Source organism: Budorcas taxicolor, chromosome 18, assembly GCF_023091745.1.
Source record: "Budorcas taxicolor isolate Tak-1 chromosome 18, Takin1.1, whole genome shotgun sequence".
Lineage (NCBI taxonomy): Eukaryota > Metazoa > Chordata > Mammalia > Artiodactyla > Bovidae > Budorcas > Budorcas taxicolor.
In genome coordinates, this window is record NC_068927.1 from 49,291,039 (window position 1) to 49,318,848 (window position 27,810).

The following is a 27,810-nucleotide window of genomic DNA, read 5'->3' on the forward strand; positions in this document are numbered from 1 at the left end:
CTTTGACTTTACCTTGATTACCTCTGGAAAGACACCATTTCCACATCAGGCCAAATTCTGATATTTGGGACTTAAACATATCATTTGAAGGAGACCCATAACGCCAGCCCTCAGGTCTCTCACAGACCTGCCATCCTCGAAGAAACTTCCAAGCCCCACACCAGGCTCATCCATCCCATGGACCCCACACTTCTTCCCCTGCTTGGCCTCTATCCAGAGCTCATCACAGTCTTTTGCTAGATATTCAGTTCTTTCCTGTCAACCCATTGGACTAAGGGTACTGGGACAGCAGACCCACCTGAGCCCCATCCGGGACAAGGTATGTAGTAGGCACTCAGAAAATATATCTGGCAGATTTCCCTGGTGGTCCAGTGGTTGGGACTCCACGCTTCCACTGCAGGGGCACAGGTTTGATCCCTACACCAACCGAGATCCTACACGCCACCGTGGCATGGCTGAAAAAAATAGATACCTGGACAGGTGACAGCCAAAAACAAACAGCAGCCCCTTTTTCCCACCATAAGATCCAAAGAAAGCTTTTTATGTCTGTGTGTGCACTGCGTAAAAATATGTAAACTAAATATATACAATACTGGGGGACACAGAATAGTTTCGTGGTTTCTTATATTTATTCATTTGGTCACAGATACATTTTTTAAATTACGTGCTTTAAGTAATATGTTAACTTAGAATTAATGCTTTTGTCCACGTGCTTTTAAGAAAGCTGCTTTATTCAAACTCTCCCCGAGCATTTTGGAAATGTCTTTGTCATTGTTAGAGACACTTCTGAGTCACCTAACCTAGTTTTCCAGAAAACATTGTCTTTACTTCCAGCTAAAGTATTTGAGGCTAAACATGTTTTTTTTTAACCTGTGTATAATTCTGTTGCTGAAATTTTATCCCAAGGCATGAGAACTCATTTGCATAACTTATTTACCTACTTTTACTGGTACCTCCCCTGCCAAGTGGGCTTCCCCAGTGTGCGGTGGTAAAGAATCTGTCTGCCAGTGCAAGAGACGCAGGTTCAGTCCCTGGGCCAGGTAGATCCCCTGGAGGAGGAAATGGCAACCCCCTCCAGTGTTCTTGCCTGGAGAATCCCCATGGACAGAGGAGCCTGGTGGGCTACAGTCCATGGGATCAAAAAGAGTCAGACATGACTGAGCGACTAAGCGCTCCCGTGTGCACGTGCGCGCGCGCACACACACACACACACACACACACACACACACACACACACACACACTCATAAGCTCTTAACCTTTTTTAACTCATTTAACCTTCACTACGAACAGTGAGTTGTAGGACTTTGTATCCCATTTTCCAGGTAAGAAAAATTGAGGTACAGAATGGTTAAGTCATTTGCCCAAATTCACTCTGTTAGTTAAGGTTAGTCATTGCAGGTGTCATGGTTGTACAAAGGTCACCACATATTTCTTTTAACATTTATCTTTACTTATTGGCTACCCCCGGCCTTAATGGCAGCACCCAGAACCTTTGATCTCTACTGTGCATGCAGAGTCTTTAGTTGCCACACGTGGGACCTTAGTTCCCTGACCAAGGATCAAACCCAGGCCTTCTGCATTGGGAACTCAGAGTCTTAGCCACTGGACCACCAGGGAAGTCCCATAGGTCACCCCTAATATGAGTGTGTCCCCAAAGAAGTAATCACCAAATCTGCCTCCTTTCTCATTGATTCTGGTCAGGGACCTCTAACATATCCCCAGAGCACTATAAATGGCTACAGCCAGCACAGGGATGCTGTCCTTCAGCCAGGCTGTGTGGATGGGGCTTTACAGACCCCCCAGGTCCTCCCGGTGACCCTATTTCTAGAGGAGGAAGCTGATGCACAGTTAGAAGTGCGTAGCCTGGGTCACCCAACTGGAAGTGGCAGAGCTGGGATTCATACCTAGAAAGAGAACTGGCAGGGCATCTCATCATGGGAAAGACTCAGGCAAGGCTCGCATCCAAGGCCGGACTCGCGCCTTCTGAGGACTACTGACTTCTCGGAGGAAACAGTCGCCTGTTGGGGGCGCATGCTCCATTGCACAAAAAGCGGGGAGTGAGCTGTACCCTGAGGGGACCCAGGGCACTGAGGTGGAAGCCCCCCACCCCCCACACCCAGCCCCTCTGCTGCAGGCCCCGGTCAACACTGAAGCTCTGCCTCAGGAGAGGGCCGAACAGCCCCATTTTGACTGCTTTGTCGCAGGACGCTGAACTCACTGGCCTGCCTTCCCCCGACCATGAGAGCAACACAGCCTGGGGATCGGGAAGGACTCCCTCGTTGGCCGCTCACCCCTCCCTCACTCAGCTTGTCTCTCTTTAGACTGGCATGACATCCTCCCCACCTCCCAGCTGTGAGGACCCCAGCACGAGGGTTGAGCTGCACAGGGCTGAGCAGGAGAGAGGGTGACCAGGGTGGCCAGGCTGGGCCCCCACGGAGCAGGAGACAGAACCTGCGGCCATCAGCCCCCTTCCTCAGCCGTCCAGGGCACCTCCTCCCCGCCAGGCCAGTCTCAGCCTGACTGAAAGGCTGGCGTGTGGCGGCCCTGCTGGCCCTGGTCCCTGCAGACAGGGCCTGGTGAGGAGGAGGCAGGCGTGCCCTAGGGAATAGCCTGCTTATTGCTTACGGTGGAGCAGTGGTTGTGGCGGGTGATCCCCCAGGTCACATCTGGGGACCCAGGCTCCAAATGTCCTCATCCATAAGAAGGGCAGTCTTGGGACTTCCCTGGTGGGCCAGTGGTGAGGACTCCCACTTCAGCTGCAGGGGCATGGGTTCAATCCCTGTTCGGGGAACTAAGATCCCATATACTGCATGGTGTTGCCAAAAAGGGGGGAGGGAAATGAGCAGCCTGGGGCCTGAGAGAGAGGGAGTGCTCAGGGGGCAAGCTTTGTTGCAGCTGCTGTTACTGCCACCGCAGTCAGGAGCAGTCCCCCGAGTCAAGCCCAGGACCCGACTCTGCGGTCACTGTGTCAGAAGCTCTCAGGGTATCAGTGCTCTTGCCGGTAAAGCGAGGCGATGGAAGTGATGGCCACGGGGAAGGAACATAACCCCGTGAGACACCCCAGCTCCAGAGTGGGGGCCCACACCTCCAGAGCCGCTGTCACTGCGTCCCAGGCACAATGAGCACTGTGATCGTTCATCAAGAGCAAATCTCAGGCGGCTCAGAGCATAGGGCAGATGTGGCTTCCGAGCATCATCCACTCACCATGCCTCGGTCCCCAGCCTCTAAAGGGGAGGATGGGGTGCCTCCCTCCCTGAGGCGGCACAAGGAGTCAGCGAGGCCTCGGAAAGGGCCGCTCAGCGTGGGCACTGGCATCTAGCGGTTGACACCTGGCCTGCAGGTGCCCTCCTTCCTCGAGTTTAGGGGCCCTGGGTTCAGCTCAGCGCAGCCACGGAAGCAGCAGCGTCCCCACCCCATGGCAGGGTCGACCCCCACCCCCACCCGCCTCTCCCAGCCAGCCTTCCAGGAAAGTCGGCATGCGGCCCAAGGCGCAGACTCGATGAGTGTCCTCGCCAGCAAGGCTGGCAGAACCCCCAGCTCAGGCAGGCCAACCGACAGTGGTGCTAATTAGCTTAATTAACCCAGCCCCAAGGGAGCTGCCTGGGTTGGAGGCCAGAGCGCCCAGTCGTCTGGGATCAGGCCCAGCCAAGTCAGAGCCTTTGGTCGCCTTCCACTCCTGGCCCAGCCATCACAGGAAAAAGAAGTTGCTGTTGTCCTGCTCCTAACTACAGGGCCTTCTTTGTCATTTTTCTGTCTCCCTCTTTCTTTTCTAATGTGAGTGGTTTAATTCCCCAGCGTGGCAAATGCAAGTTCAAACAACACGGGCAAATGAGGGACTCTGTCCAAGGCTGTCAGTCAGAACTTTGAGAGAGGGTATCTCCTTCTGGGTGTTTTCTTCATTTGTGTGTTAGATGGTAAAACATGCAGAGAGTAAAAACCAAACTAGTTCAAAAGGGTGTGCCGTGAAAACCAGGCCTGTCTCCCTTCCCTGGCCCCTAGCCATCTAGCTCCCCTCCCCGGAGCAACCATTGTTTCATTTCTTGTCCGTCCTTACAGAAATGTTCTGAGCACACGTGAGTGTGTGTGTTTCCTTCCCGCCTCCCCCTTTTTTTTTATCCATGGGGTCACCTCCTGTCTGTGCTTCAGCCTCTTTCACTTGCTCTTTTCTCAGCTTGGCGACAGTTCCATGTTAGATAGAACACAGAAGGTGATCTCATTCTTTTTAACAATCAGAGTCGAGTCCATTTTATCCTCAGAGGTCATTAGATTTAAACATTTATAAAGACCAAAGATCTTGAGAAGAAGGAAAAAGATCAGAGGTGCACAAACCCAGTTTTTTTCCTTTTAACCTGGAATTAATGCCATCTTAAATTATTGCTTAGAATTTTCAGTTTAGACAATACATTAGGAAATCCTCCCAGAAGAGAGAGAGTGTGGACAAAAATGATGAGTTTGACTCTCCGAACTGAATTTCATCATATTTTATTCCTTTTAGACATATCATAGCTGCCCACTAACAGTCTCAGGCCATGTGGCACTGGCAGTGTATAGATAGATGTGGAGCTGAGGGTCGGAAAGGAGGTTCCAGCAGGATTTCTTCCAGGGAGCCAGCCCTCCGCTGGAGAACCAGGAGAGCCCCACTCAAGTCCTAGGGGTTCTGAGAGCTGGGAAGATGGTTTCAGCAAATGAACCCAAACAGAGCAAGGAAGGAATGCTTGTGTTCTCCTGGCTTGACTTTTAAAGTATCTCCGTCCTTTTGTTAATTTATTTTTGTTGGCTGTGCTAGGTCTTCATTGCTGTGCACTGGCTTTCTCGAGTTGCAGCAAGAGGGGGCTGCTCTCTACTTGCGGTGCGAGGGCTTCTCATTGTGGTGGCTTCTCTTGTTGCAAGCATGGGCTCTAGGGTGCGTGGGCCTCAGTAATTGTGGTACAAAGGCTTAGTTGCTCCGTGGCACGTGGGATCTTCCCAGACCAGGGAGCAAACCCATGTCCACAGCATTGGCAGACAGATTCTTAAACACTGCACCACCAGGGAAGTCCTCTCTACTTTCTCCTGGTTTATGGAAGTCATTTAAGCTTGCTGGGAAAGGAAGGGAAGTTGGAAGGAAGGAAGGAGATGGGTAGGGAGGTTGGCTGATGGGTTGGAAGGAAGGTCAGTTTTGTGTGATACACATTCAACAACTCAGTCGGTGTGCCTGCCGGCCTCGTCCCCAACCCTGGACATAAACACAGACTGCAGGTGAGGTGGGAGGAGTGGGACCCCGAAACAGTTACACAGGACAAATGGCTGTGAGATGAAGACAGCGAAGAAGAAGCACAGGAGAGTGTGATGTAGCTCACCTGGGCTGGGAGGGAGCCACAAACGGTGGAGTGTCAGGGAAGGCCTCTCTGAGGACGTGGCATTTGAGTGAAGCTGGCTGGATGAGAAGCTGCCATTTGCGGGGAATGTTGGGGAGGTTGCTCTGGGCAGACAGAACAGCAGGTGCAAAGGCCCTGAGGCAGGGACTTCCCTGGCGTGTTTGAGGAACCTTGGGAAGCCTGTATGGGAGGAGATGAGGGCTGAGGCGGGGTAGAACAGATTGGTTTGGACCTGGTGGGCTGTGGCGAGGAATGTTTTTAGAAAGAAAATCCCTCCCACATACCCACCTTAGGAGCTGAGAGTTTGGTAAACTTGAATATACTACGCTAAGCTGTGTGTGGGGCTTTCCTGATGGCTCAGACAGTAAAGATCCCACCTGCAATGCGGGAGTCCTGGGTTCGATCCCTGGGTTGGGAAGATCTCCTGGAGATGGGCACGGCAGCCCACTCTAGTATTCTTGCCTGGAGAATCCCATGGACAGAGGAGCCTGGCAGGCTACAGTCTATGGGGTCGCAAAGAGTTGGACACAACTGAGTGACTAAGCACAGCACAGCATAAGCTGTGCGCGAGTTTTGTTTCCTAAAAATGCTTTCACACCATACATACGTTTTATATATATATATTTATTTATTTGGCTGCACCAGGTCTTAGTTACGGCACACAGAATCTTTAGTTGTGGCATGAGAACTCTTAGTTGCCACATGTGGGATCTAGTTCCCTGACCAGGGATCGAACCTGGGCCCCCTGCATTGGGAGTATGGAGTCTTAGCCACTGGACCGCCAGGAAAGTCCCCATAACTTGTCTACTCCCATGACGTATCTGGGCAAACCTCCTCCTGTGTCATGTGGCCCAAGTCCTCTTGTCTTCAGCAGCTAGAGGGGACTGTTCTGGGGCCCTCCCTGCGGGGCCTCACCCTGCCAGTACTGTTTCCTCTTCAGTCAGGACTTCATGAAGCGTCCCCACACACCTGGCCCCGTAAAGGGGACACTCCCAGACGTAGAACTCCTCGGGTGGAGAGAGTGCACAGGTTTACATTTTCAGCAGGTCATTTTACACCCTTCCCAGAGGGGAGCCTCGTGGACAGCACCACTTGTGCGGGGATTCTGGGAAATGACAAAATCAAAAGGGAAGCGGCAGGGGTGAGGCCCTTTCAAGCTCCCAGGGGAACAGCATGTACTCTGGGGTGTGTGTGTGTCTTTCTTGCTTTTGTCTGTTTCTCTCTTTTGGATAGAAAGCCTTTCGTTTGCCCAGAAAGCATACTTCCCTAATAATGACGGAGCCAGAATTACCCTAGCCCTGGAATTCTCATTTGAAAAGGAATATGACCTAACAAGAAAAAAAAAAAAAAACACTTAACCACCCTCTCTTCCTTCCTTTGTTGAAATCCCAAGGCTGGCAGCTGAGAAAATAAGAGAAAAAATAAAAAACATGGACTTCAGTACCCTCAGGAGCCCAAGATATCTTATTTCTTCCTGAGTTCAAAGACTCTTCTCTTTTTCTTTCTTGAGTTACACAATGATGAAGTCTAGGTGTCAGCTCTTTTTTAAACTAGTTTTTATTATTATTTTTGTTACAATACCTGATTATAGCAAAATAAATTCAAGCAGTTCAGAAGGGTGTTTGTATCAGATGAAAAGTGAAAGTTTCATTTTTCCATCTTCTAATATGACTCCTACTTCCCAGAAGTAATCATTGTTCATAATTTCTTCCAGGATTTTTTTTTATGTATAAAAGCTTTTTTTAAAATAGTTATTAATTTATTTGGCTGTGTCTGGTCTTAGCACATGGGATCTTTGTTGGGGCCTGCGAGCTTCTCCAGTTGGGGTGCCTGTGTTTCTCTTCAGTTATGGTTCCTGGGTTCAGTTGCCCCGCAGCATATGGGAATCTTAGTTCCCTGATCAGTAATTGAACCCACGTCCCCTGCATGGGAAGGTGGATATTTAACCATGGGACCACCAGGAAAGTCCCTATAAAAGCGTACCATTAAACCCGATGTGATTATGTTCCACACACTGTGCGTCTTTCATGCACCATCTCTTTGATAGAAACGTGGCAGCCGAGCACTGTCGTGATGCCCATGGGCTCTGCAGCCCGGGGGCCTGGACTGGAATCCTGCCTCCTCTGCTCCCAGGCTGTGTGGCTGTGGACGGTTACTTTAACCTCTCTGTATCTCAGTTTCCCACCTGTGAAGTGGAGATGCCAATTAACAGTGGCTCCCAGGGAGGGCTGCTGTGTGGATTTCACAGGTCAGCTCACATGGAGCCCTCGGGCTGGTAGATAGCGCCTGGCTCTGCGCTTCTGTTAGCTGTCATTATTTCTTTCCGGGGGAGGGGGGGTGGCAACACCTCAGATGAGGGATCCAGTGTTGGCTGGAAAAGTAGGACCTGATCCCAAAGGCTGGGCCAGACTCAGGAGGCAAGAGGAGACTGCAGAGGAAGTCCCAGGAGTGGAGGACAGAGAGCCCCCAGGAGCCAGCCTGGGCCAGGGAGCTGGGGTGACAGCCTGTGGTGCCTGCAGAATGGGGAAGGAGCAGCAGGAGAGGACTGTGCAGCTCAGGGTGCCCAGCGCCCGCAGAGAAACGGTTAGAAGAGCAGCTCTCATCTTCCCAGCGTCCGCTCGGTGAGGTGCCGGCCAGGCAGTTTGCAGCAAATTCCAAAATGTAGTAAGGTCACTGTGTTTTCCCTGTGTGGAAACCAAGGATCAGAGAGGTGGTATGACTTGCCCAGGGTCCCACAGCAGGAACAGGCAGAGTCTAGACTCAGACCCAGACCTGTCTGCCCACCAGGGCTCCTGCTCTTAACCCCAGACTGTGCCTCAGTGACTTTTAGCTCATAGAGTCTTCTGGAAGGCAGCCCTGGGTCAGCTTTGGGAATGCTGAAGAAGAGTGTGGTGATCAGAGTGACCCTGGCTCACAAATCAGCTTCTGGAACAAGATTGGAAGTTGCTCAGTCATGTCCAACTCTTTGTGACCGCATGGACTATATAGTCCATGGAATTCACCAGGCCACAACACTGGAGTGGGTAGCCGTTCCCCTCTCCAAGGGCTCTTCCCAACCCAGAGGTCAAATGCAGTCTCCCGCATTGCGGGAGGATTCTTTACCAGCCGAGCCACCAGGGAAGCCCAACGAGAATGGGAGGCCCAGTAGAAAAGCGAGATAGCAGTCAGAGGCTGCTGCAAGCCCTTGTGCCTCGTCTTCTAGGTCCTCCCAGCCACCCCGCGATGTTTGAGCCCACCCACGTGATGGAAAGCAGAGTGAGGGGGATCTGGTGCCAGGCCCTGGAGCGCCCAGGCCAGAGGTCCGCTGTCTGTGGCCCAGCCCTGGCCCAAAGGGACCGGCCCCCCAGGGGAGTCTAACTCTGTGGGACCCCTTCCCTCTTCTGTGGCTGAGTCCCTGGTCCACACCGTCCCTGTTTTCCACCTGAACAACTCCAGAGTTTCCTGTCTCCTTGTTACCATGAGGGTGGTGTCGCAGCCCACAGCTCTTCTAAAGCACAAATCAGGACCAGGCACTCACCAGCTCAGACTCTCCAGATGCAATCCTGAGACCCTTCTGTGGCTCATAAGTTCCCGAACACCTGCCCCAGCCCCTCCCAAGCCTCCCCGCCTCCCCCTCACCGTCTTGCCCCCCACGCCTCTGTTAACTCACCAGGCTTGTTCACACGTCTCAGCCCAGCACTCACGGTTCCCCTCTATCTGGCATCCTCTTCTACCAGATTCCTGCCTTCCCTTTCTGCTCAGATGTCATCCCCTTAGAAAAGCCTGCCTTGGGGTTTCCCTGGTGGCCCAGTGGTTGAGACTCCATGCTTCCAGTGTAGGGGCCGCGGGTTTGATCCCTGAGCAGGGAACTAAGATCTCCATGCCATGTGGCACTGCCCAAAGATGACAAGAAAACCCAACCTACATCCCCAGCGACCCCTATCCTTTTACCCAGCTTGCTTCTCTTCAGAATCCCTCTCTCCACCTCGCATTATGGGGTCTCCCCCTGCTCATTTATTCACGGTCAGTCTCTCTGACAGGTCTGCCCCACACTCACTGCTGTATTCCCACTGCTGAGCACACACACGGCTCAGAGTGGGTTTCCAGGACACAGCTGGGGGACGGGCAAGTGGAGAGGGTAACCCCGGTCTCGTCTCTGTCCATCTTCACTGGGTGACGTGGGGAAGCTGCGGTCACTTATCCAGTGGCGGTCGGCTCCCTGGGGTCAGGACAGCTTTGAGAAGCGACTCGAGCCTCCTGAGACCCTTCTGACCGTGACCTTCTCCTTCCAGGCAGGTGGACAGCAGCACAAAAAACGTCTTCGGGCAGCCGCGGTTGAGGGCCTCCCTCCGAGACCTCCGCTCCCCACGGAAGAACTACAAGTCCACCATCGAAGATGACCTAAAGAAACTCATCATCATGGACAACCTGGCGCCCGAGCAGGAGAGAGACACCGGCGTACGTAGAGGCTGTCCCTGCCAGGCACACACCCTTGCTCGCATGCGTGCAATCAGGCAGAGGGGGACGGGGCCAGGCCGGGGCAGCTCCCTGGACTCACTCCTGCCTCTTCCTGCCCACCGCACCCACCGGCCTGTTGGGGTGTGTGTGCCCCTGCAACCAGGAGTCAGGACGTCACATTGGTCATGGATAGGATCACAGCGTGAGCCAGCCTGGCAGGCTCGCGGGGGCTTTATCCCCACTGGACCGCTCTCACATCCTCCCCGAGTGCAGGGTGGAAGCAGCACCTGCCTGCCCAGACCACAGGACCAGGAGTGGAGGGACTGCTCAGGGGGCACTTGGGCTCCCGTGACCCAGAGGTTGAGGGAGGCCAAGACAGCAGGCGTTCTCTGTCCCTCTCGTCTCTGCCTCCCCTGGTGGGCCAGGCACTTGGGCAGGTGCACTCTTGTTGGGACCTGGGTGGCCCCAGTCTCTGCAGGGTTTCCTCCCACCGGCTCTGGGGGGAGCCAGCACTCTGTCCCAGGTGGTCCCCACCAACACCTGGGTCTCCTGCTCTAGCTGAGGTCGCCCCACCTTCCCTACCTCCCCTGGAGCTGGAGAGTGGAGGTGGGCTGCAAAGAGGGAAGGAGGAATCCTCAGGGAGAAGTTGGGTACTTTGGGCAGAAATGGATGCTGGGTGGGTGAGGACTGCACATGGTGGGGAAGAAGCATCCAAGGGCAGTGACCGTGGGCCTGGCTGTGACCACACCCCTGTCCTGGCAGCAGTCGCCACAGAAGAGCCTGCAGCGGACGCTGTCAGATGAGAGCCTGTGCAGTGGGCGTCGGGAGCCCAGCTTCGCCAACCCTGCCGGCCTGGAGCCGGGCCTGCCCAGCGACGTGCTCTTCACCAGCACCTGCGCCTTCCCCTCCAGCACGCTGCCCGCCCGCCGCCAACACCAGCACCCCCACCCGCCTGGCGGCCCTGGCCCCATCCCCACCACCGCCGGCAACAGCTTCCCTGAGAAGAAATGTGAGCCCGGGAGCCTGGAGGCTGGTTGAGGGTGGAGGTAGCAGGAGGGCATAAGCGTGTGGATCACCTCGAGGTCAAAGGACATGGGTCATCAGTGTCCAAGTCAGATGAGGGTGGGAACTGAAGTACACGGGAGCATCCGGGGACTGCAGTGGTTGAGCACATTGGGTGTCACCCTCAGAGCAAGGGATTGTTGGCCAAGCATCAGTCACCTAGGAATGGGGGGCCCCCAAAGATCGAGGTCATCTGAGACGAGAGAGAGGGCGTTAGTCTCTCTAGGTGTCTCCAGACTGGAAGCTCACTAGGGCCCTGAGGATCAGGGTTTCCACTATATATGCCCCTTCCCCAGCTCCCTGTTCCAGCACCAAGCAAATTACCTCATGAATTTTTTTTTAATATTTATTTTTACTTATGTATTTATTTGGCTGTTCTGGGTCTTAGTTGCAGCACGCAGGATCTTTAGTTATAGCCAGTGAACTCTCAGTTGTGGCGTTTGGGCTCCAGTTCCCTGACTAGGGATCAAACCCGAGCCCCCTGCATTGGGAGCACAGAGTCTTAACCACTGGACCACCGTGGAGGTTCCTGTCTTCACATACGTGACTTCCTCCAGGCCTGCCAGCTCTCAACGGGAGGAGATACAGTGGTGTGACCACCATCAGCAAATATTTACCGAAGGGAATGCTGTGTGCGTGGTTGCGCGCTGGCTGGGGTCAGCTGTGCCTTCAGTCCGCACTGTAATCCTCTATCCGCAGCCTCAAAGGCTCTGAGACTGGAAGGCAGGGCAGACTTCCAGGCCAGGCCCCACAGCAGTGCCCGACCTAAACGGATGTAAGGCTGTTCGTGGCCCTTCTTGACCCTACTTGGCGTGAAGCATCTGCTGCTTAGTTGAGGAACACGGGTGTGCTGGATGGGGGCCGCTGCCGACCTTTTTGGGTGTGTGTGTATAGTATGCCGTCACTTTGTCAGATAGCCACAAACCTTGACTTCCAAGATCTGCCCGTCCCAGGTTTCAGCTGAGGGGCTGTGCCCTGTCGCGTCTGATGGAGCCCTTTTGTAGACCACAGAGAATGGGATGGAGGCTCGGGGACTTTTTTGAGGGGTTCTGTCTCCCCGCTTAAAATTCTTCCACAGCTTCTCATTGACCTCGTATCTGGGTCCATAGTCCTTGCCCTGATATTTTGGGGCTCCACCCTAGGGCCCTTCCTCAGTGCCTCCCTGAGAACCTCCTGTCCACACTCTCTCTCAGGGTACTCCAAGTGACTGTGCCCTCTGCCTGCCATGCTGCTCCTCCAGCCCCGTGCTTGCTTCCTGACTCCCGCTTCTCCTTTAGGGCTTTGCTCAGATCTGGCTCTTTTCTGGAGTCTCCCGTAAGCCCCAGGCTGGGTCCTCTCTCCCAGTTTAAACTCCAGAGCCCCTGGCCTGCCCCTCCGTTGCCTTCATCCCACTGTTTGTCCAGCCCCTGGTCTGGGCCAGGCTCTGCTGTAGGCGCTGGGCACCCAGCAGTGGGGGGCACACAGCACCCCTGCCCTGGTGGCACTGAGCTTCCCGGCGGTTTCTCTTGCTTCCCTGATCTTCACTCTGTGTCTCCTTCATCAGCCTCTCACCTCACTGCCCTGTCTGTGCTGAAGGCAGGGCCAGGCACGAGGAGGCATTTGACACATGGTGAGAAGGCAATAGACGGGCCAGGGCAGAAGGGTGCACAGAGATCACAGACAGACAGAGTGCCTGCCTGGCTCTGCCTATCCTTTTAGTCATGTCAAAGATGCTGCCTCCTCCAGGAAGCCCTCTCTCCCTAACCAGGCTGAGTCAGGCACCTCCTCTGGGCACCCGTGCCCCCAGCCCCCTCCCATCCCACCCATCATGCTGTCTCAGCCTTGTGTTTCCCCATCACAGCCCCACTCTCTCCCGGTGGTCGCTGCGTGGGAATGAGTCTGTCTCCCCCGCTGGACTGGAGACTCCCTAAGAGCAAGGCCCAGGGTTGTTTGGGTCCTTACAGTGACCGCAGCCCAGGGCCCTCTTTCTCATGAAACAGACACACGCACACACCCCTCTCTGTGCCCATCTGACTCCCCTGTCCTCCTGAACCTGAGAGTCCCATCTGGCCGGGCCCCGGGCCTTTCCACATCTCCATGCCTGCTCGAGAGCCCTTCCCAAGCCTTGTCGGGGCTGGAGAGGTGCTGTCAGCCTGGGGCCCTGGCTCCACTGATGAAGAGCCCTCAAGGCGAAGGAACCTCTCATGAGGCAGCGCCTGAGATGACTTGTGTGGCAGAGGCAGCTGCTCCCACGGTCCCCACCTGCTCAGCCATGAGACACTAGGAGGCTGGAAACGGGAGTGTGGGGATCGAGGGCATCCTTCAGCCTGCCTTCTCATCCATTCCCCTGAGCGTTCATTCACTCGCCAACTAGCACCTCGCATCCTGAGAGCCGGGGTGGCCCGAGTTTATGGTCAGGTCCTGACCTTACAGCTGTAACCTCCCTGTGCCTATAGAATGTAGGCCAAAAAAGCACCCACCTCACTGAGTTAACCCAAGAATCAAACAAGCTAGTACATGGAAAACACCCAGCTCAGAGCCTGATATGCAGTAAGCGCTGGAAACACTCACTGTTGATGTATTTGTCAGTGTTTGGTCACCAGGAGCGAGCATTCTAACCTCTCATCAGTCGGGTTTTTGTCTCTGAACTAAGACGTGAACAGGGAGCCTCTCAAGACCAACGCCACATGGGGCTGGGCTTAGAGCAGGGTCAGCGTCAGACCCCACGTGTCAAAATCAGGTGCCCCCACCAGTGAGAGAGAGGATGCAAGGCAGCTAGCTTCCTGCTCTGAGCCCCAGTCACCCCCTCTGTCACACAGGGTCATAGTAGCTCTTCCCTCCTGGCTAATTTGGGGGAGTGGGGACTAAGAGATGATTGCTGTAGTACCCAGTGAGGTGCCCAGCGAGAGGATGAGCCTGGGGTTCGTGGAGCAGGCCCAGCCTTTCTTGCCGGAGTCACCGCCTGACCTCTGTGCTTCACTGTCACCCTCTGCCCTCCGCTGTAGGGTCTGTGAGGCCTCAGTGAGTCAGGGCCTAAGCCCCACAGGAGGCCTCCATCTCTGCAGCAGATGCCCCAGTTGACACACTGCCTGTGCCTTCCAGCACCCGGAGACTCTTTGTCTGCCCGTCGTGTCATGCCTGAACCCACCAGGTCTCCCCACAGTGACCCTAAACACCAGCCGTACCCCAGAGCCCCACGTTCTGTCTGCAGCCTAGCACTGTCCCCTCTGCTCCAGACACAGGTGGCCCGCACCCCACCCACGGCTCCGTGCGGGTGTCTTAGGCACCTCACACTCACACCTCCAGAAGCCGCACTTCTGGTCCCGCCCCCGGCCCTCCCGACTCAGTGCCAGCTCCTAGATCCTGAAGTCCTCCCAGAGGCCCTCTGTCTCAAGCCCACATCCACCCTCAGGGAATGCTTTCGGCCCCACCTGCCAGGCAGACCAGGACCTTGTCCCTCCAGCCATACTGGCTCCTGTCTGCCTTCATCTCCCTCCTGGACCATCCCAGGAGCCTCCTCACAGCCTCCCTGATCCCCCCACACAAAGCTGGAGGGACCCAGTGGCACCTGCCACAGCTCAGAACCCTCCTCTGGCTCCATCTCACTCAGGGAAGCGATACGGTTCTTGTCATAGCCCCCAGGGGCCCTGCACCGTCCAGCCCTGTCACCACCTTCTGTCCTGGCCACGGGAGCCTCCTCTTTTTTTTTTTTTTTTTTTTCTAGTTTGTCTGTGCCAGGTCTTGGTGTGGCATGTGGGATTTAGTTCCCTGACAAGGGATCAAATCCAGGCCCCCTGCCGTGGAAATGCGGAGTCTTAGCCGCTGGACATCTAGAGGAGTGCCCTCCTCAGTGTTTCTTAAACCTCCAGGCACGTTCCTGCTTCAGGGATTGATTTCTCACTGGTTGGGTCATCTGCCCAGAATGCTCTTCTCCCGAGATGTACCCCCTGACCACCCCCCGACAGCCTCACCTCCTTCTGAGTTTTGTACAAAAGGCCATCTTCTCTGCAAGGCCTCCCCAGCACCCCATTTCAGATCATACCCTCATAAATATCCAAGACCCCTACCCCCTTACCCTGCTGGTGGTTTTCCCTGGCATTTATCATCTAATAACTATAATTTATTCATTTAATTATAACAGTGTAACCGTTATGTAATGTTACATAATTGTATGTGAAATGTAAAGTAACGTGTTCATTTCTTTATTTCTCCCACGCTGTCACTCGCACCCATCCTCTCCCCACCCAGCCACCATCTCAGCCTCCAAGCTCTCACTGGCCGACGGGCGGGACCGGCCCCTGCGGCGTCTGGACCCAGGAATGATGCCACTCCCCGACACGGCTGCTGGCCTCGAGTGGTCCAGCCTGGTGAACGCAGCGAAGGCCTATGAAGGTAGGCGCCTTCCACTGGACCCCAGCAGATCCCGCTCCCTTCTCTGTTCTGGAAGGATCCACAGAGGGCGTTGGAGCTTTTTGTTTTTTTCTAGCTTACTATATTTTACTTAACTCATCCCTCTATACTGTTGTGCTCGGCCGTGTCTGACTCTTTGTAACCCCATGGACAGTAGCCTGCGAGGCGCCTCTGTCCATGGGATTCTCCAGGCAAGAGTACTGGAGCGGGTAACAATTTCCTCCCCCAGGGGACCTTCCCGACCCAGGGATCAATCCCATGTCTGTTGCACTGGCATACGGGTTTTTTGCCACAGAGCCACCTGGGAAGCCCACTTACCCTCTCTGTTGACATTACCTTTTTTTTTTTTCTCAAACTGGGTCTTTTTCTAAGAAGGAAGATATGTTTTCTTTTTAACTTACTTTTTAATTGGAGGAAAATTGCTTTAAAAATATGCAACACTTCACGAATTTGAATGCCGTCCTTCTGCGGGGGCCATGCTAATCCTCTCTGTCGACCCAGCTTCAGTGTATGTGCTGCCAAAGTGGGCACGGCCTTGAGGCTTTAAAGGGGGACACACTCAGGTTCCAGAATCAGGGGAGGGCAGGGATCACATCCTCCCTGTCACTTGCTCACTGTGCAGTCCTGGGCAAATGTCTTCATCTCTCTGACCTCCCCCAGCTAGCTTGTCTACTAAACAGGAACGAGACTACCCACTGCCTAGGGCCACAAGGAGGAATCTATGAAAACTGTTTATAAAACTTATCATCACAGAACATGCCATCAACAGAGAGTGCTCCCTGTTATTATTTTAGTGCGGAAGTGTAGTGATACCAGTTGTACTTAGATGTACTTTGGCTATAAGTGGCAGAAAATCCAGTGACTTAAACAGGGTTTTATGCAGTGAAAATTCCAGGGGTGGGCAGTCAGGCTGGTGGGCAGTAAAAATTTCTGGGGTGATCACTTCTGATTAGGGTCAGACTCCTTCCCCTTCTACTCTGCCATTCCTGGGGACCTCACCCTCACAGTCGGGCTGCTAGAGCTCTGGCCATCACGTCCAGCTCTGCCCGCAGGTAGAGACAGACACCCACCCCACCCCAACTTAAAGGATGTTTTCCATAACCTCACCTTCCTCCTGCACTTACATCCCATTGGCCTGAGTGTCATGGCCACACTTTGCTACAGGGCAGGCTGGGGAATGAGGCCCTGTGCACGGCTGAAATGTGGGATCTATTATTAGGGAGAAAGAGAAAACAGACCATAAGACAGCTGGCTGTCTCTGTCATTTCCATCCCACGTGTCCTTGGGCAAGCAGCTTTACTTTTCTCAGCCTCGGTTTCCTCATCTGTGAAACCCTGACAGATAAGGATATATTCTTCTGGCTCATTTTTCATCTTTTAGGCCTCAGCTTTGCAGTCCCTCCTCCAGGAAGCCCTCCCTCCTATCCCTTAGTCTGGATCAGACACCTCCCCCTGTTTCCCATGGCCCTGACCCCTCGGCCTGTGCCCTTGCTTTCTTTTTAATTAATTCATCAGTTTGGTTGCATCAGGGCTAAGTTGCAGCACTCAGGCTTCTCTAGCTGTGGCTCATGGGCTTAGTGGCCCCAAGCACATGGGGTCTTAGTTCCCTGACCAGGGATTGAACCTATGCCCCTTGCAGTGGAAGTAGAGAGTCTTAGCCACCAGACCACCGGGGATGTCCCCTGCAATAAGCTGTTTTTAAAAAGTAAAGGAGAAGGGGCTTCCCTGTTGGCTCAGTTCAGTTCAGTTGCTCAGTCGTTTCCGACTCTTTGCGACCCCATGAATCGCAGCACGCCAGGCCTCCCTGTCCATCACCATCTCTCAGAGTTCACTCAGACTCGCGTCCATCGAGTCCGTGATGCCATCCAGCCATCTCATCCTCGGTCGTCCCCTTCTCCTCCTGCCCCCAATCCGTCCCAGCATCAGAGTCTTTTCCAATGAGTCAGTTCTTCGCATGAGGTGGCCAAAGTACTGGAGTTTCAGCTTTAGCATCATTCCTTCCAAAGAAATCCCAGGGTTGATCTCCTTCAGAATGGACTGGTTGGATCTCCTTACAGTCCAAGGGACTCTCAAGAGACTTTGCCAACACCACCGTTCAAACACATCAATTCTTCGGCGCTCAGCCTTCTTCACAATCCAACTCTCACATCCATACATGACCACAGGAAAAACCATAGCCTTGACTAGATGGACCTTAGTCGGCAAAGTAATGTCTCTGCTTTTGAATATACTATCTAGGTTGGTCATAACTTTTCTTCCAAGGAGTAAGTGTCTTTTAATTCATGGCTGCAATCACCATCTGCAGTGATTTTGGAGCCCCCAAAAATAGTCTAACACTGTTTCTACTGTTTCCCCATCTATTTCCCATGAAGTGATGGGACCGGATGCCATGATCTTCGTTTTCTGAATGTTGAGCTTTAAGCCAACTTTTTCACTCTCCTCTTTCACTTTCATCAAGAGACTTTTTAGCTCCTCTTCACTTTCTGCCATAAGGGTGGTGTCATCTGCATATCTGAGGTTATTGATATTTCTCCCGGCAATCTTGATTCCAGCTTGTGTTTCTTCCAGCCCAGCGTTTCTCATGATGTACTCTGCATAGAAGTTAAATAAGGAGGGTGACAATATACAGCCTTGACGTACTCCTTTTCCTATTTGGAACCAGTCTGTTGTTCCATGTCCAGTTCTAACTGTTGCTTCCTGGCCTGCATACAGATTTCTCAAGAGGCAGGTTAGGTGGTCTGGTATTCTCATCTCTTTCAGAATTGTCCACAGTTTACTGTGATCCACATAGTCAAAGGCTTTGGCGTAGTCAATAAAGCAGAAATAGATGTTTTTCTGGAACTCTCTTGCTTTTTCCATGATCCAGCGGATGTTGGCAATTTGATCTCTGGTTCCTCTGCCTTTTCTAAAACCAGCTTGAACATCAGGGAGTTCACAGTTCACATATTGCTGAAGCCTGGCTTGGAGAATTTTGAGCATTACTGTACCAGCGTGTGAGATGAGTGCAATTGTGCAGTAGTTTGAGCATTCTTTGGCATTGCCTTTCTTTGGAATTGGAATGAAAACTGACCTTTTCCAGTGCTGTGGCCACTGCTGAGTTTTCCAAATTTGCTGGCATATTGAGTGCAGCACTTGCACAGCATCATCTTTCAGGATTTGAAACAGCTCAACTGGAATTCCATCACCTCCACTAGCTTTGTTCGTAGTGATGCTTTCTAAGGCCCACTTGACTTCACATTCCAAGATGTCTGGCACTAGATGAGTGATCACATCATCATCATTATCTGGGTCATGAAGATCTTTTTTGTACAGTTCTTCTGTGTATCCTTGCCACCTCTTGTTAATATCTTCTGCTTTTGTTAGGTCCATACCATTTCTGTCCTTTATCAAGCCCATCTTTGCATGAAATGTTCCCTTGGTATCTCTAATTTTCTTGAAGAGATCTCTTGTCTTTCCCATTCTGTTGTTTTCCTCTATTTCTTTGCATTGATCACTGAAGAAGGCTTTCTTATCTCTTCTTGCTATTCTTTGGAACTCTGCCTTCAGATGCTTATATCTTTCCTTTTCGCCTCTCTTCTTTTCACAGCTATTTGTAAGGCCTCCCCAGACAGCCATTTTGCTTTTTTGCATTTCTTTTCCATGGGGATGGTCTTGATCCCTGTCTCCTGTACAATGTCACGAACCTCATTCCATAGTTCATCAGGCACTCTATCTATCAGATCTAGGCCCTTAAATCTATTTCTCACTTCCACTGTATAATCATAAGGGATTTGATTTAGGTCATACCTGAATGGTCTAGCGGTTTTCCCTACTTTCTTCAATTTAAGTCTGAATTTGGTAACAAGGAGTTCATGATCTTTGCCAGTCAGCTCCTGGTCTTGTTTTTGTTGACTGTATAGAGCTTCTCCATCTTTGGGTGCAAAGAACATCATCAGTCTGATTTCGGTGTTGACCATCTGGTGATGTCCATGTGTAGAGTCTTCTCTTGTGTTGTTGGAAGAGGGTGTTTGCTATGACCAGTGCATTTTCTTGGCAAAACTCTATTAGTCTTTGCCCTGCTTCATTCCACATTCCAAAGCCAAATTTGCCTGTTACTCCAGGTGTTTCTTGACTTCCTACTTTTGCATTCCAGTCCCCTATGATGAAAAGGACATCTTTTTTGGGTGTTAGTTCTAAAAGGTCTTGTAGGTCTTCACAAAACCGTTCAACTTCAGTTTCTTCAGCGTTAGTGGTTGGGGCATAGACTTGGATAACTGTGATATTGAATGGTTTGCCTTGGAGACGAACAGAGATCATTCTGTTGTTTTTGAGATTGCATCCAAGTACTGCATTTTGAACTCTTTTGTTGACCATGATGGCTACTCCATTTCTTCTCAGGGATTCCTGCCCGCAGTAGTAGATGTAACTGGCCACGAGCCAGTCACGTGTCTGGGGGACGGGCCCCGGGCGTCTTTGCTGTAACTGCCAGCCCCAGGAGCCTGTTTCTCTCTTCCATATACCTGATAGTCTCTGTTTGGTGTCTCTCTTTGCTTTGGAGGTTTCACAGACATTCTCAGAATTAGGTGTGTCCTCATCAGCCAGTGTCAACCCCATCCACTTCCAGCCATTTTCCCCCCCCATTATTGACAAAACCAGGCCATTTCAGCTGAATTGGGGCGGTTCCTTGCCCACACCGCACTCAACTCCTTGCTCTGTCCCTTGTATTTTGTATAAACTGGTCGTCAGGTCTGGAGGCTTACTCAGAAACAGGACGGAATATTGTGTTTGTGTCCTGACTTGGTTTGGTTTTTTGGCAAGAATCCATCCTGTATGCCTGTGTGATCTAAGCGGGTGTGATTGGGAGTGTCCTGGGGGTTTTCGGGAAGGGATTGGCCATTGCGAGGGGAGGGGTGGTGTGAGGAGGAGCCGGGAGCCCAGCCGACCACCACGCCCCTCTCCCCCGCAGTGCAAAGAGCCGTCTCACTCTTCTCTCTCAACGACCCAGCTCTGAGCCCGGACGTCCCGCCTGCACACAGTCCTGTCCACAGTCATCTGAGCCTGGAAAGGGGGCCCCCGACCCCCAGGACCACCCCTACCATGAGGTGAGGCTCCCCTACCCCGCTGTCCAGGCAGGAGGCCACCCTGCAGGTCCCCCCACCCCCTCAGCAGTAGCAGGAGGGGCAGCCACGGCCTCATCTAACAGACTTTGGGCTCATCCACTCGCTGGGGCCCAGCGGGGACCAAGCAGTGTCGGTCCTGCCCTCGCATGGAGGCCCTGTCTCCTCGGAGGAGACAGCACAGTGATCATTGTTCTGCTGCTTTGAAAATCGATAAGCAGTACCCCCAGTCTTCCCTGCCCGCTGCCCCACGTCCGCCCCCTCTGTCCACCCCACTCCCAGTCTCCAGCCGGCCCTGTCTGCCCCCGGGTCTCCTCCTCTGCAGGTTCCTAAATTACGTGCCAGTGCCCCTGACATTTATCTCTCACCTCGTCCCTGGCAGGCCCCAGGCCAGACTGTCTGGGGACCCAGTGGTGACTGGGGCCCGAGCCCTGTCCTCATGAGGCTTCCGGGGGCGGGGAGGCGGGCGAGGAGGCAGGCCTCTCCCATTTGTCATCTCACATTCGGTGCAGCATGTTTGAGTGCACTAGCTTGGCAGAAAATAGAATCACAAAGAGGGAGAGAGGATGGAAATGGCAGGCTTGCATGTCCGTGGATTTAAATAGTGCATTCCACACTCAGCTGCGTACTCCACCGTGCGGAGTGAGGTGTGCGACAGTCGTGCACTCCACTGTATGGGCAGTTGAAGCGATTTTCGGGGGTGGTTTTGACTCTTCCTGTTTTTCACTTCACACCCTGGCTTTAGAGCTCAACCTCCACCAAAGACTGGCCCCACTGTCACAGCAGAGCTGGGCGGTTCCAGGACGGAACCCGGGGCGCTGCAGTGGGGTTGGAAACAGGGTGCGTGTGTAGAAATGTAAGGACCTGTGGCTTCCCAGCAGACTCCTGGACTCCTTTTGCCCTGAGCTGCTGACCTCCTCCCACCTGCCTCCAGCCTCCCCCTGTGACTGCAGCTCCCCCAGATGTAGGACCAGCAGGGAAGAAGGACTGGTGGGGGTACGGGGGGTGGGCAGCGGGTCCTTCCCGCTTCTTGGGCGGACACCCTGCCTCCCTCCTCATCCATCCTGGGTGCCTGCGTTCCCACCGCGCCCAGAGGAGCCTTCTGCAGAAAGGCTTTTCCCTTCCTCTGCAGGGGCCAGGTAGGCCCAGGATGGGGGAACCCACTCAGGAGGAGCCACAGGCTGGGGTCCTGGGTACAGCGTCCCCGCCTGAGGTGCTCAGACTTCACACGTCACGGGGTGGGCTCTCAGGAACGGGGGCTGTTACCATCATCCGTCTGGTTACTAGTCCTGCCCCCCAGGCAGGCCCTCCTGCTCGCGTGCCCGCTTACACACCCCGAGTGCCAGCTCCGTGCTGGGGCTTGCTCGGTGCTGCGTGGGTGGGTGTGGGGAGGGGGCTTTGTACCGTGCTGCCCCACGGTACAATTCCAGAAATTCCAGGAATTTCTCCTGGAAGCATATACTTGGTCCCTCTGTGGGAGGACCGCCACTCACTTCAGGCCTGGTGCTCCCAAGCCCCACCAGGTGAGGAGCCCGCCCCAGGCAGAGTGCAGCCTTCACCCACCAGGCACCCCTGGTACTCCAGCCAGGAGAGGACTCCCCAGAGCCTCAGGGACAAGAGGGGCCTGTAACCCGGGCTCCTCCCAGCTGTGGGCGGAGATCCTGACCCCGCCCCCTGCCTTTGCAGCGAGGAGCCACCCCTGGATCTGACAGGCAAGGTGTACCAGCTGGAGGTGATGCTGAAACAGCTGCACACGGACCTCCAGAAGGTAAGGCCGCCAGGCAGCTGCCTCACGTGGCACTTCCCGGATGCCTGGGGGGTGGGCAGCAAGGCTGGGGCTCCCGTCTCCACCCCAATCCCGTCTGTTTTAGGAGAGGCCACCCAGCTCTGAATGTAGTCATGAATGAAGAGTTTGAACGACATAGGGAAGGCTGGGAACGCACCCAGAAACTCTAAGAAGGAGAATAGGTTGGCTCAATCTTTTTGGAGGGAGGTCGGACCATATTTATCAAAACCGTAATTGTGTACCTTGTCGACCCAGCAGTTTCACTGTGAGAATTCGTCCAATAGAATTCCAAGCACAGGCACAAAGAGACCTGTGAGCAAGGGTGTTCACTGCTGCACCACTGACCGTAAAAGACTGGGGCCGGTGCAGCTGTCTGTTCACAGGAGAATCGTGATGTAAATGATAGGACAGCCATGCCGTGGAGTAATCTGCTGCGAATTAGTCATGGCAGAAATCTGTATATTCACAGACATACAGAAGAAGTCCAGTAACTGAAGGAGAAAACTCCGCGTGCAGCAGACCTGTCTCCTAGAACACTGTAGCACTTAAAAAAATGTCTCCCAGCTGTGGGTCAGAGGGCTATCTAGAAGGTGACATTCCAGATTGTTCCTTATCTCCAGAGGGTGGGAGAGTGACGAAAAATAAGTGTGGAAGAGACTCTCTTGTTTTGCATACTTCTGGGTAAAGGGCCAGAAGGTGGCCAAGTATAATGTGGAAGCCTCAAGCACAGGAATCGTGGGGGCCTGGGTTCAAATCCCACCCCATCATGTAAGGCTGTGTGACGCTGCACACATCACTGCTGCATGTTCCCCTGTCCTGAGAGGGCAGCCCTGCGTCCACGTCCCAGCCCCCTGCTCGCTGCATGAGGAGGTCTGGTCTCCTTTCCTGGTCCAGGAAAATAGGGGTCGCCACATCCCACAACCGCTGGGTGGCTGCAGGGCTGGAATGAGGTTGATCATAGCACCTGTCCCACAGTTACTCCACTTCAGGCTGTGTGCTGAGAGCTCAATATGCATGACCTCAGGGAGATCTCTGAACCGCCCCTTTCACAGTTTCCTTGTTTTGTCGTTTTGACCAAGCAGTGGAGCATGTGGGATATTAGTTTCCCAGCCAGGGCTGGAACCCGCACCCCCTGCCTTGGAAACGTGGAGTCTTAACCACTAGACCACCAGGGAAGTCCTGTCAACCCCCACCCCCAGCTTTTAGAACTGGGGAGACGGGGGCCCAAAGAGTGTGACCCAGAGAGGGCCAAACAGGCCCATAAGGTGACTTGCCTGAGGTTACTCAGCTGCTGAGAAGCAGAGCTGGGGCTTGAGCCCTGGCAGCCGGGCAAGGCTCACAGGCCGCGGGGGTGCCGTTTAGCATGCACCCCACTGACACCAGCCCCCGCCCCACAGGAGAAGCAGGACAAGGCGGTGCTGCAGTCAGAGGTGGCCAGCCTGAGGCAGAACAACCAGCGGCTGCAGGAGGAGTCGCAGGCCGCCAGCGAGCAGCTGCGCAAGTTCGCGGAGATCTTCTGCAGGGAAAAGAAGGAACTCTGAGGTGGAAAGGCCACCGGCCGTCTGGGCAGGCGTGGGCTCCTGCCCTCCTCTCCCTTGGCCTGGCCCCTGGTCGCAGGCGTGACCAAAATACTGCAGCCCAGGCCCCACCGCCCTTCCAAGGACAGGGACGCTTGGGGCAGCAGTGGGACCTGAGGGAGGCCTCCCAGGCTGTCTGCTCTTGGTCCTCGAGCCCCAGGGGGCAATGTGGTCTCCAGCCTCCCTCTGAGCTGCTCTCTCTGGTTCCTGGGGGCTGGGCCCATGCCCACACCACCCCCAGGGGGCCCGTCCGACCCTCCCCACCCAGCCTCTTCCTAGGACCAAGCCATCGGAAGCTATAGGAAGGCGGGGAGGGCAGGAGTGAGTCTCCAAACCCCACAGCTCCAGGAGTTCACAAACCAGGTTTCCTCACCACGTCCAACAGTATCTGGGCTGGTGGGGCCATGACCCCTGCATGAAAAATTGTGGTGGGAAACCGGCCCACCAGCGTGGAAGCGGGGCCAGGGCTCCCCATCCTGGGTGCACTGGCTCCAAAAAGCATGGACTTTGCCCCCTGCCCAACCCTATCCTCCAAAAAGCAACCAGGAGCACTTTCTTAGAGTTTCATTTATTTTCCTGAGGGGAGGGGATCCAAGAATGGAAAGAGGAAACGCCAGCATTCCAGAGTTAACTTCTTTGAAGGGGAAGCTATTTGCACACTTGGGACCACTTCCACAGTCTTTTTCGACCAGTCCCCAGACTGCCAGAGGCCGTGGCGCCTGGGCCCCTCCACCTTCGAGCTACTGACGCGGCCAGGCCCAGCGGCCCACCGCTCCTGCATCAGCCCCGGCCTCTTCTGGACACCAGGAGGGCCTCCACCGAGCCCTCAGGTCAGGGGTGGAGAGAAACAGCCTTCATCTCCTCTCTGCTTCTGTTTTCCCTTTACAAGCCCCCCAGCCCATCTCGCAGGCCCCCCAGCAGTGACACTGGCGCCCCCCGGGGAACACTGCAGTGCGCACCCCCACTAGATGCTGGTTCTCCAAAGGCAATAAGGGGCAGCTGGCCGGGCAGCCGGGCCAGTGTGGTACTACGCTGCTCACCCAGGAAACAGAGCTTCTTTTTTTTTTTCCCTTTAAAAACAAACAAGAAAATATATATATATATATTTATTTTTTCATGTAGAGTTGCGCCAGAACAAGTCGGTATAGTCACACAATCTGTGGATTCCCCCAACCTCAAACTGAGGATCGAGGCTCGTTCAGCTCCCAGTGGGCTGGGGCTCAGCGGAGGGCACTCAGAGGGACGAAAGCCGGGCAGGCCCGGGGACCCTGCTCCAAGCAGCACACTCCGACTGGGAGGCCAGCACCAGGCAGCCCAGCCCCACGTCCAGAGACCTCCACCACCACCTGTTTGGGGCCAGAAACCTCAGGGGAGGAGGCCCACACAGGACACAGACTTTTAAGGAGCAGGAGAAAAGGACCCTGGTCCTCCCCCCCCCAACTCCCCTGCAACCAAACTCTGGCCCCTGAAGCAACACTGCAGTCCCACAAGAAGAGCGCTCGGACCTGCCATCTCCTCTCCCCCAGGAAAGATGGGGGGAGCGGCCCGCGGGGTCCTCAGCCCTGGCCAACTACTGTGATGTCTCTGCCCCTCTTCCCGGATGGATCCCTCTTGGAAGGGTTCTCCAGGATCACCCACCCCACCCCTACCCCTTTCCTCCTTAGACCCTAACCTGGAGCCTGTCCCGCCCCTACCCTCTTTTTTTAAGTCATCTCCTATCTTCAGACCATTTGAATCATCTTGGGGACCTAATCATGTACATTGACATGTGTAAATTAGGATTTTTGGTTTTGTTTCCTGTTGTTTTTTAAGGATCTCTGCAAAGCACATCTATTTAATTCGAGTTTGGTGAAGATAGCAGCAGGGTTTTTTGTGTGTTTTTTTTCCCTCTTTTCCCCCAATATGTTGATTTGTTTCCTTTGGATTTTTTTTTTTTTAATTCTTTATTGTCTTTCCCTCCCCAACTCTCCTCCCCATTCCAGTCTTGAGATTTTCTGGCATGTTTCTGGAGGTTTCAAAGGAAATAAATGTTTCATAGAAGTGGCTTGTGTGTTCACTAGCTGACCAGCCCCACGGAGTCCCTGACAAGAGGGGGTGATCCAGCATCAGCCTCCTGTCCCCCTTGTCCCAGACACCATCACCCCCAGTGCACACACACCTCTAAGAACCCAGGAGCACCATTCTCACCAACTTCTCTTTCTCAAAACCCTGGCGACAGAAATCCAACACTGAGAATGTAAAAAACAGTGAAAAGCACAAAATACTAACCCCTGGACCGCCAGGAGATTCCTTCAAATGTAAGAAATAATTAAAAAGAGGGAGGTTCTACCCTCACAAGTCATGTACTGGAGGCCCGAAACCCAGACCTGGGGCTTCCCTGGTGGTCCAGTGGTTAAGAATCCGCCTTGCGATTCAAGGGACACAAGGTCAATCCCTGGTCCAGGAAGATCCCACATGCCTTGGAGCAACTAAGCCCATGCGCCTCATCTACAGAGACTGCACTTTGGAGCCCAGGAGCCTCAACTACCAGGCACTGCAGCGAGAAGCCTGCACACACAAGAGAGTAGCCCCTGCTCTTCACAGCCAGAGAAAGCCCAAGCTCAGCCAGAAGTAAATGCGTTGAGATTAAAAAATTTTTTTAAATAACGGTCAGCTTGATCTCGACTGGCCTTGACCTGCAGTGGCTTGAAGCAGGAGTTCTGTTCCTGGTCAGAGACTGAGGTCTGGCCACAGCAGTGAAAGCGCTGAATCCTAACCACTAGACCACCCGGGACAGTGGCCAGTGAAGGCCCTGGCCCGTCAGCTGTGTAGAAATGGATTTCCACATAGAGACGGAGAGTACTGAAATAAGTGTTCATTAGGAGGAAAAAGAGTACCGTCCGTGTGGGTTAGATACACGGGTGGGCTCAGAGAAAGTCGCGCCCTCCTGGTAGTTTGAATTACTTTTATGGGGCATTTCTTCATGGTTTCCTCTGGCCGGTCATCTTGCATTGCCTGGTTCCGAGTTCCTCTTTGGTTTATCCCAGGATCCTCTCATGTGCACCCAAGCATCTCTTAGCCAAGATGGATTTCAGCAAAGAGGCCTATGGGTAGGAGTTGACATCACTTACTGAGATGACGCCCCCTTCCTTTTGACCTCAAAGGAGCCTTTCTGCGCATGTGTAGTGGGGAAAGTCTACTTGACTTGGAGAATAAAGAATGTGTGGTCTATCTTTTATCTGGGCAGGTCCAGCTCATCTCTCTCCCGCTATTTTGATGGATATTTTGAACAGGGGAGAAGCCAGCTGTTCACCCTGGGGCCCATCTAGCTCTTGCCTCATGCTTTTTAAAATCTGGAGGTGGTATAGAAAGAAAGCTGGATTTTGAGCTTGGTAACTGTCCTCTTGACAGCTGCAAGACTCAGAACGGAGGGGCCCCTGCCTCCCAGCTGGGCTGTTGCCCCAGGCCACACCCTCCAGGCGGCGCAGGCTCACTTGCACACCCACCTCTGCCACCCCCATCCCCGCCCTGTCTTCTCTCTGCCCATCGTCTAGTTGGTGGTTTGGAGTGAAGAGCAGCTGCTGCTTCCAGTCCCGGAGCTCCGGGCGGTGTCAGTGTCTTGGAAAGATACTGGTGTCCCCTGGGACCTCAGCCCTGGGCCAGACCCTCTAGGGGCTCTCCTGGCCGGGAGGGATCCTAAACCCCTGGCCCCAGACCTGCAGCTGCCCTGGTGAAACCCCATGTGCAGTTTGACCCAGAGATCGGGGTCAAACTTATTTTCCAAATTCCAAAATTTGATGTGAGAATCCCATGGTCCGGCCTCTTGTGGGAAGTCTGGGTCCAACTCCGCCTGGATCTGGGAAGCAATCCCACTACCTCTTGACAGGCCTGGCCCCACATCTGGGGCTTTCTGGCCCACCTCCCCATTTACCTGTGCTGGACTTGATTATTTCTGAACTCATACCTGACACTTCTCTAACCCAGACCCCCGCCCTGCAAAAAAAAAAAAAAAGTTCCTTCCCGAATGGGTACATATCCTTTTTCCAGAGGAGGTGGACCAACTATTTCCACACCTCCCAAAAATTCTAGAGTGTTCCAGACGCCCTCCCTGTCTCCGCCCTCCTTG

General features: G+C 53.8%; 1 protein-coding gene and 1 non-coding gene across 2 annotated transcripts in view; one reads left to right on the forward strand and one right to left on the reverse strand.

Moving 5' to 3' along the window:
• Positions 1–24,592, forward strand: part of SIPA1L3 (signal induced proliferation associated 1 like 3) — a 252,106-nt gene extending 227,514 nt beyond the window's left edge. Inside the window, exons 18-23 of the mRNA XM_052655519.1 lie at positions 9,631–9,796; positions 10,559–10,805; positions 15,086–15,229; positions 20,192–20,327; positions 22,029–22,110; positions 23,526–24,592. Of these exons, the coding sequence (XP_052511479.1) occupies positions 9,631–9,796; positions 10,559–10,805; positions 15,086–15,229; positions 20,192–20,327; positions 22,029–22,110; positions 23,526–23,669 (919 nt within the window). The 3' untranslated portion in view covers positions 23,670–24,592. The remainder of the gene's footprint in view (positions 1–9,630; positions 9,797–10,558; positions 10,806–15,085; positions 15,230–20,191; positions 20,328–22,028; positions 22,111–23,525) is intronic.
• On the reverse strand, positions 15,674–15,778 carry LOC128064267 (U6 spliceosomal RNA). The gene has a single exon (XR_008200983.1). It is a non-coding gene; the product is annotated as a U6 spliceosomal RNA (small nuclear RNA).
• Positions 24,593–27,810: the final 3,218 nt, after the last annotated feature.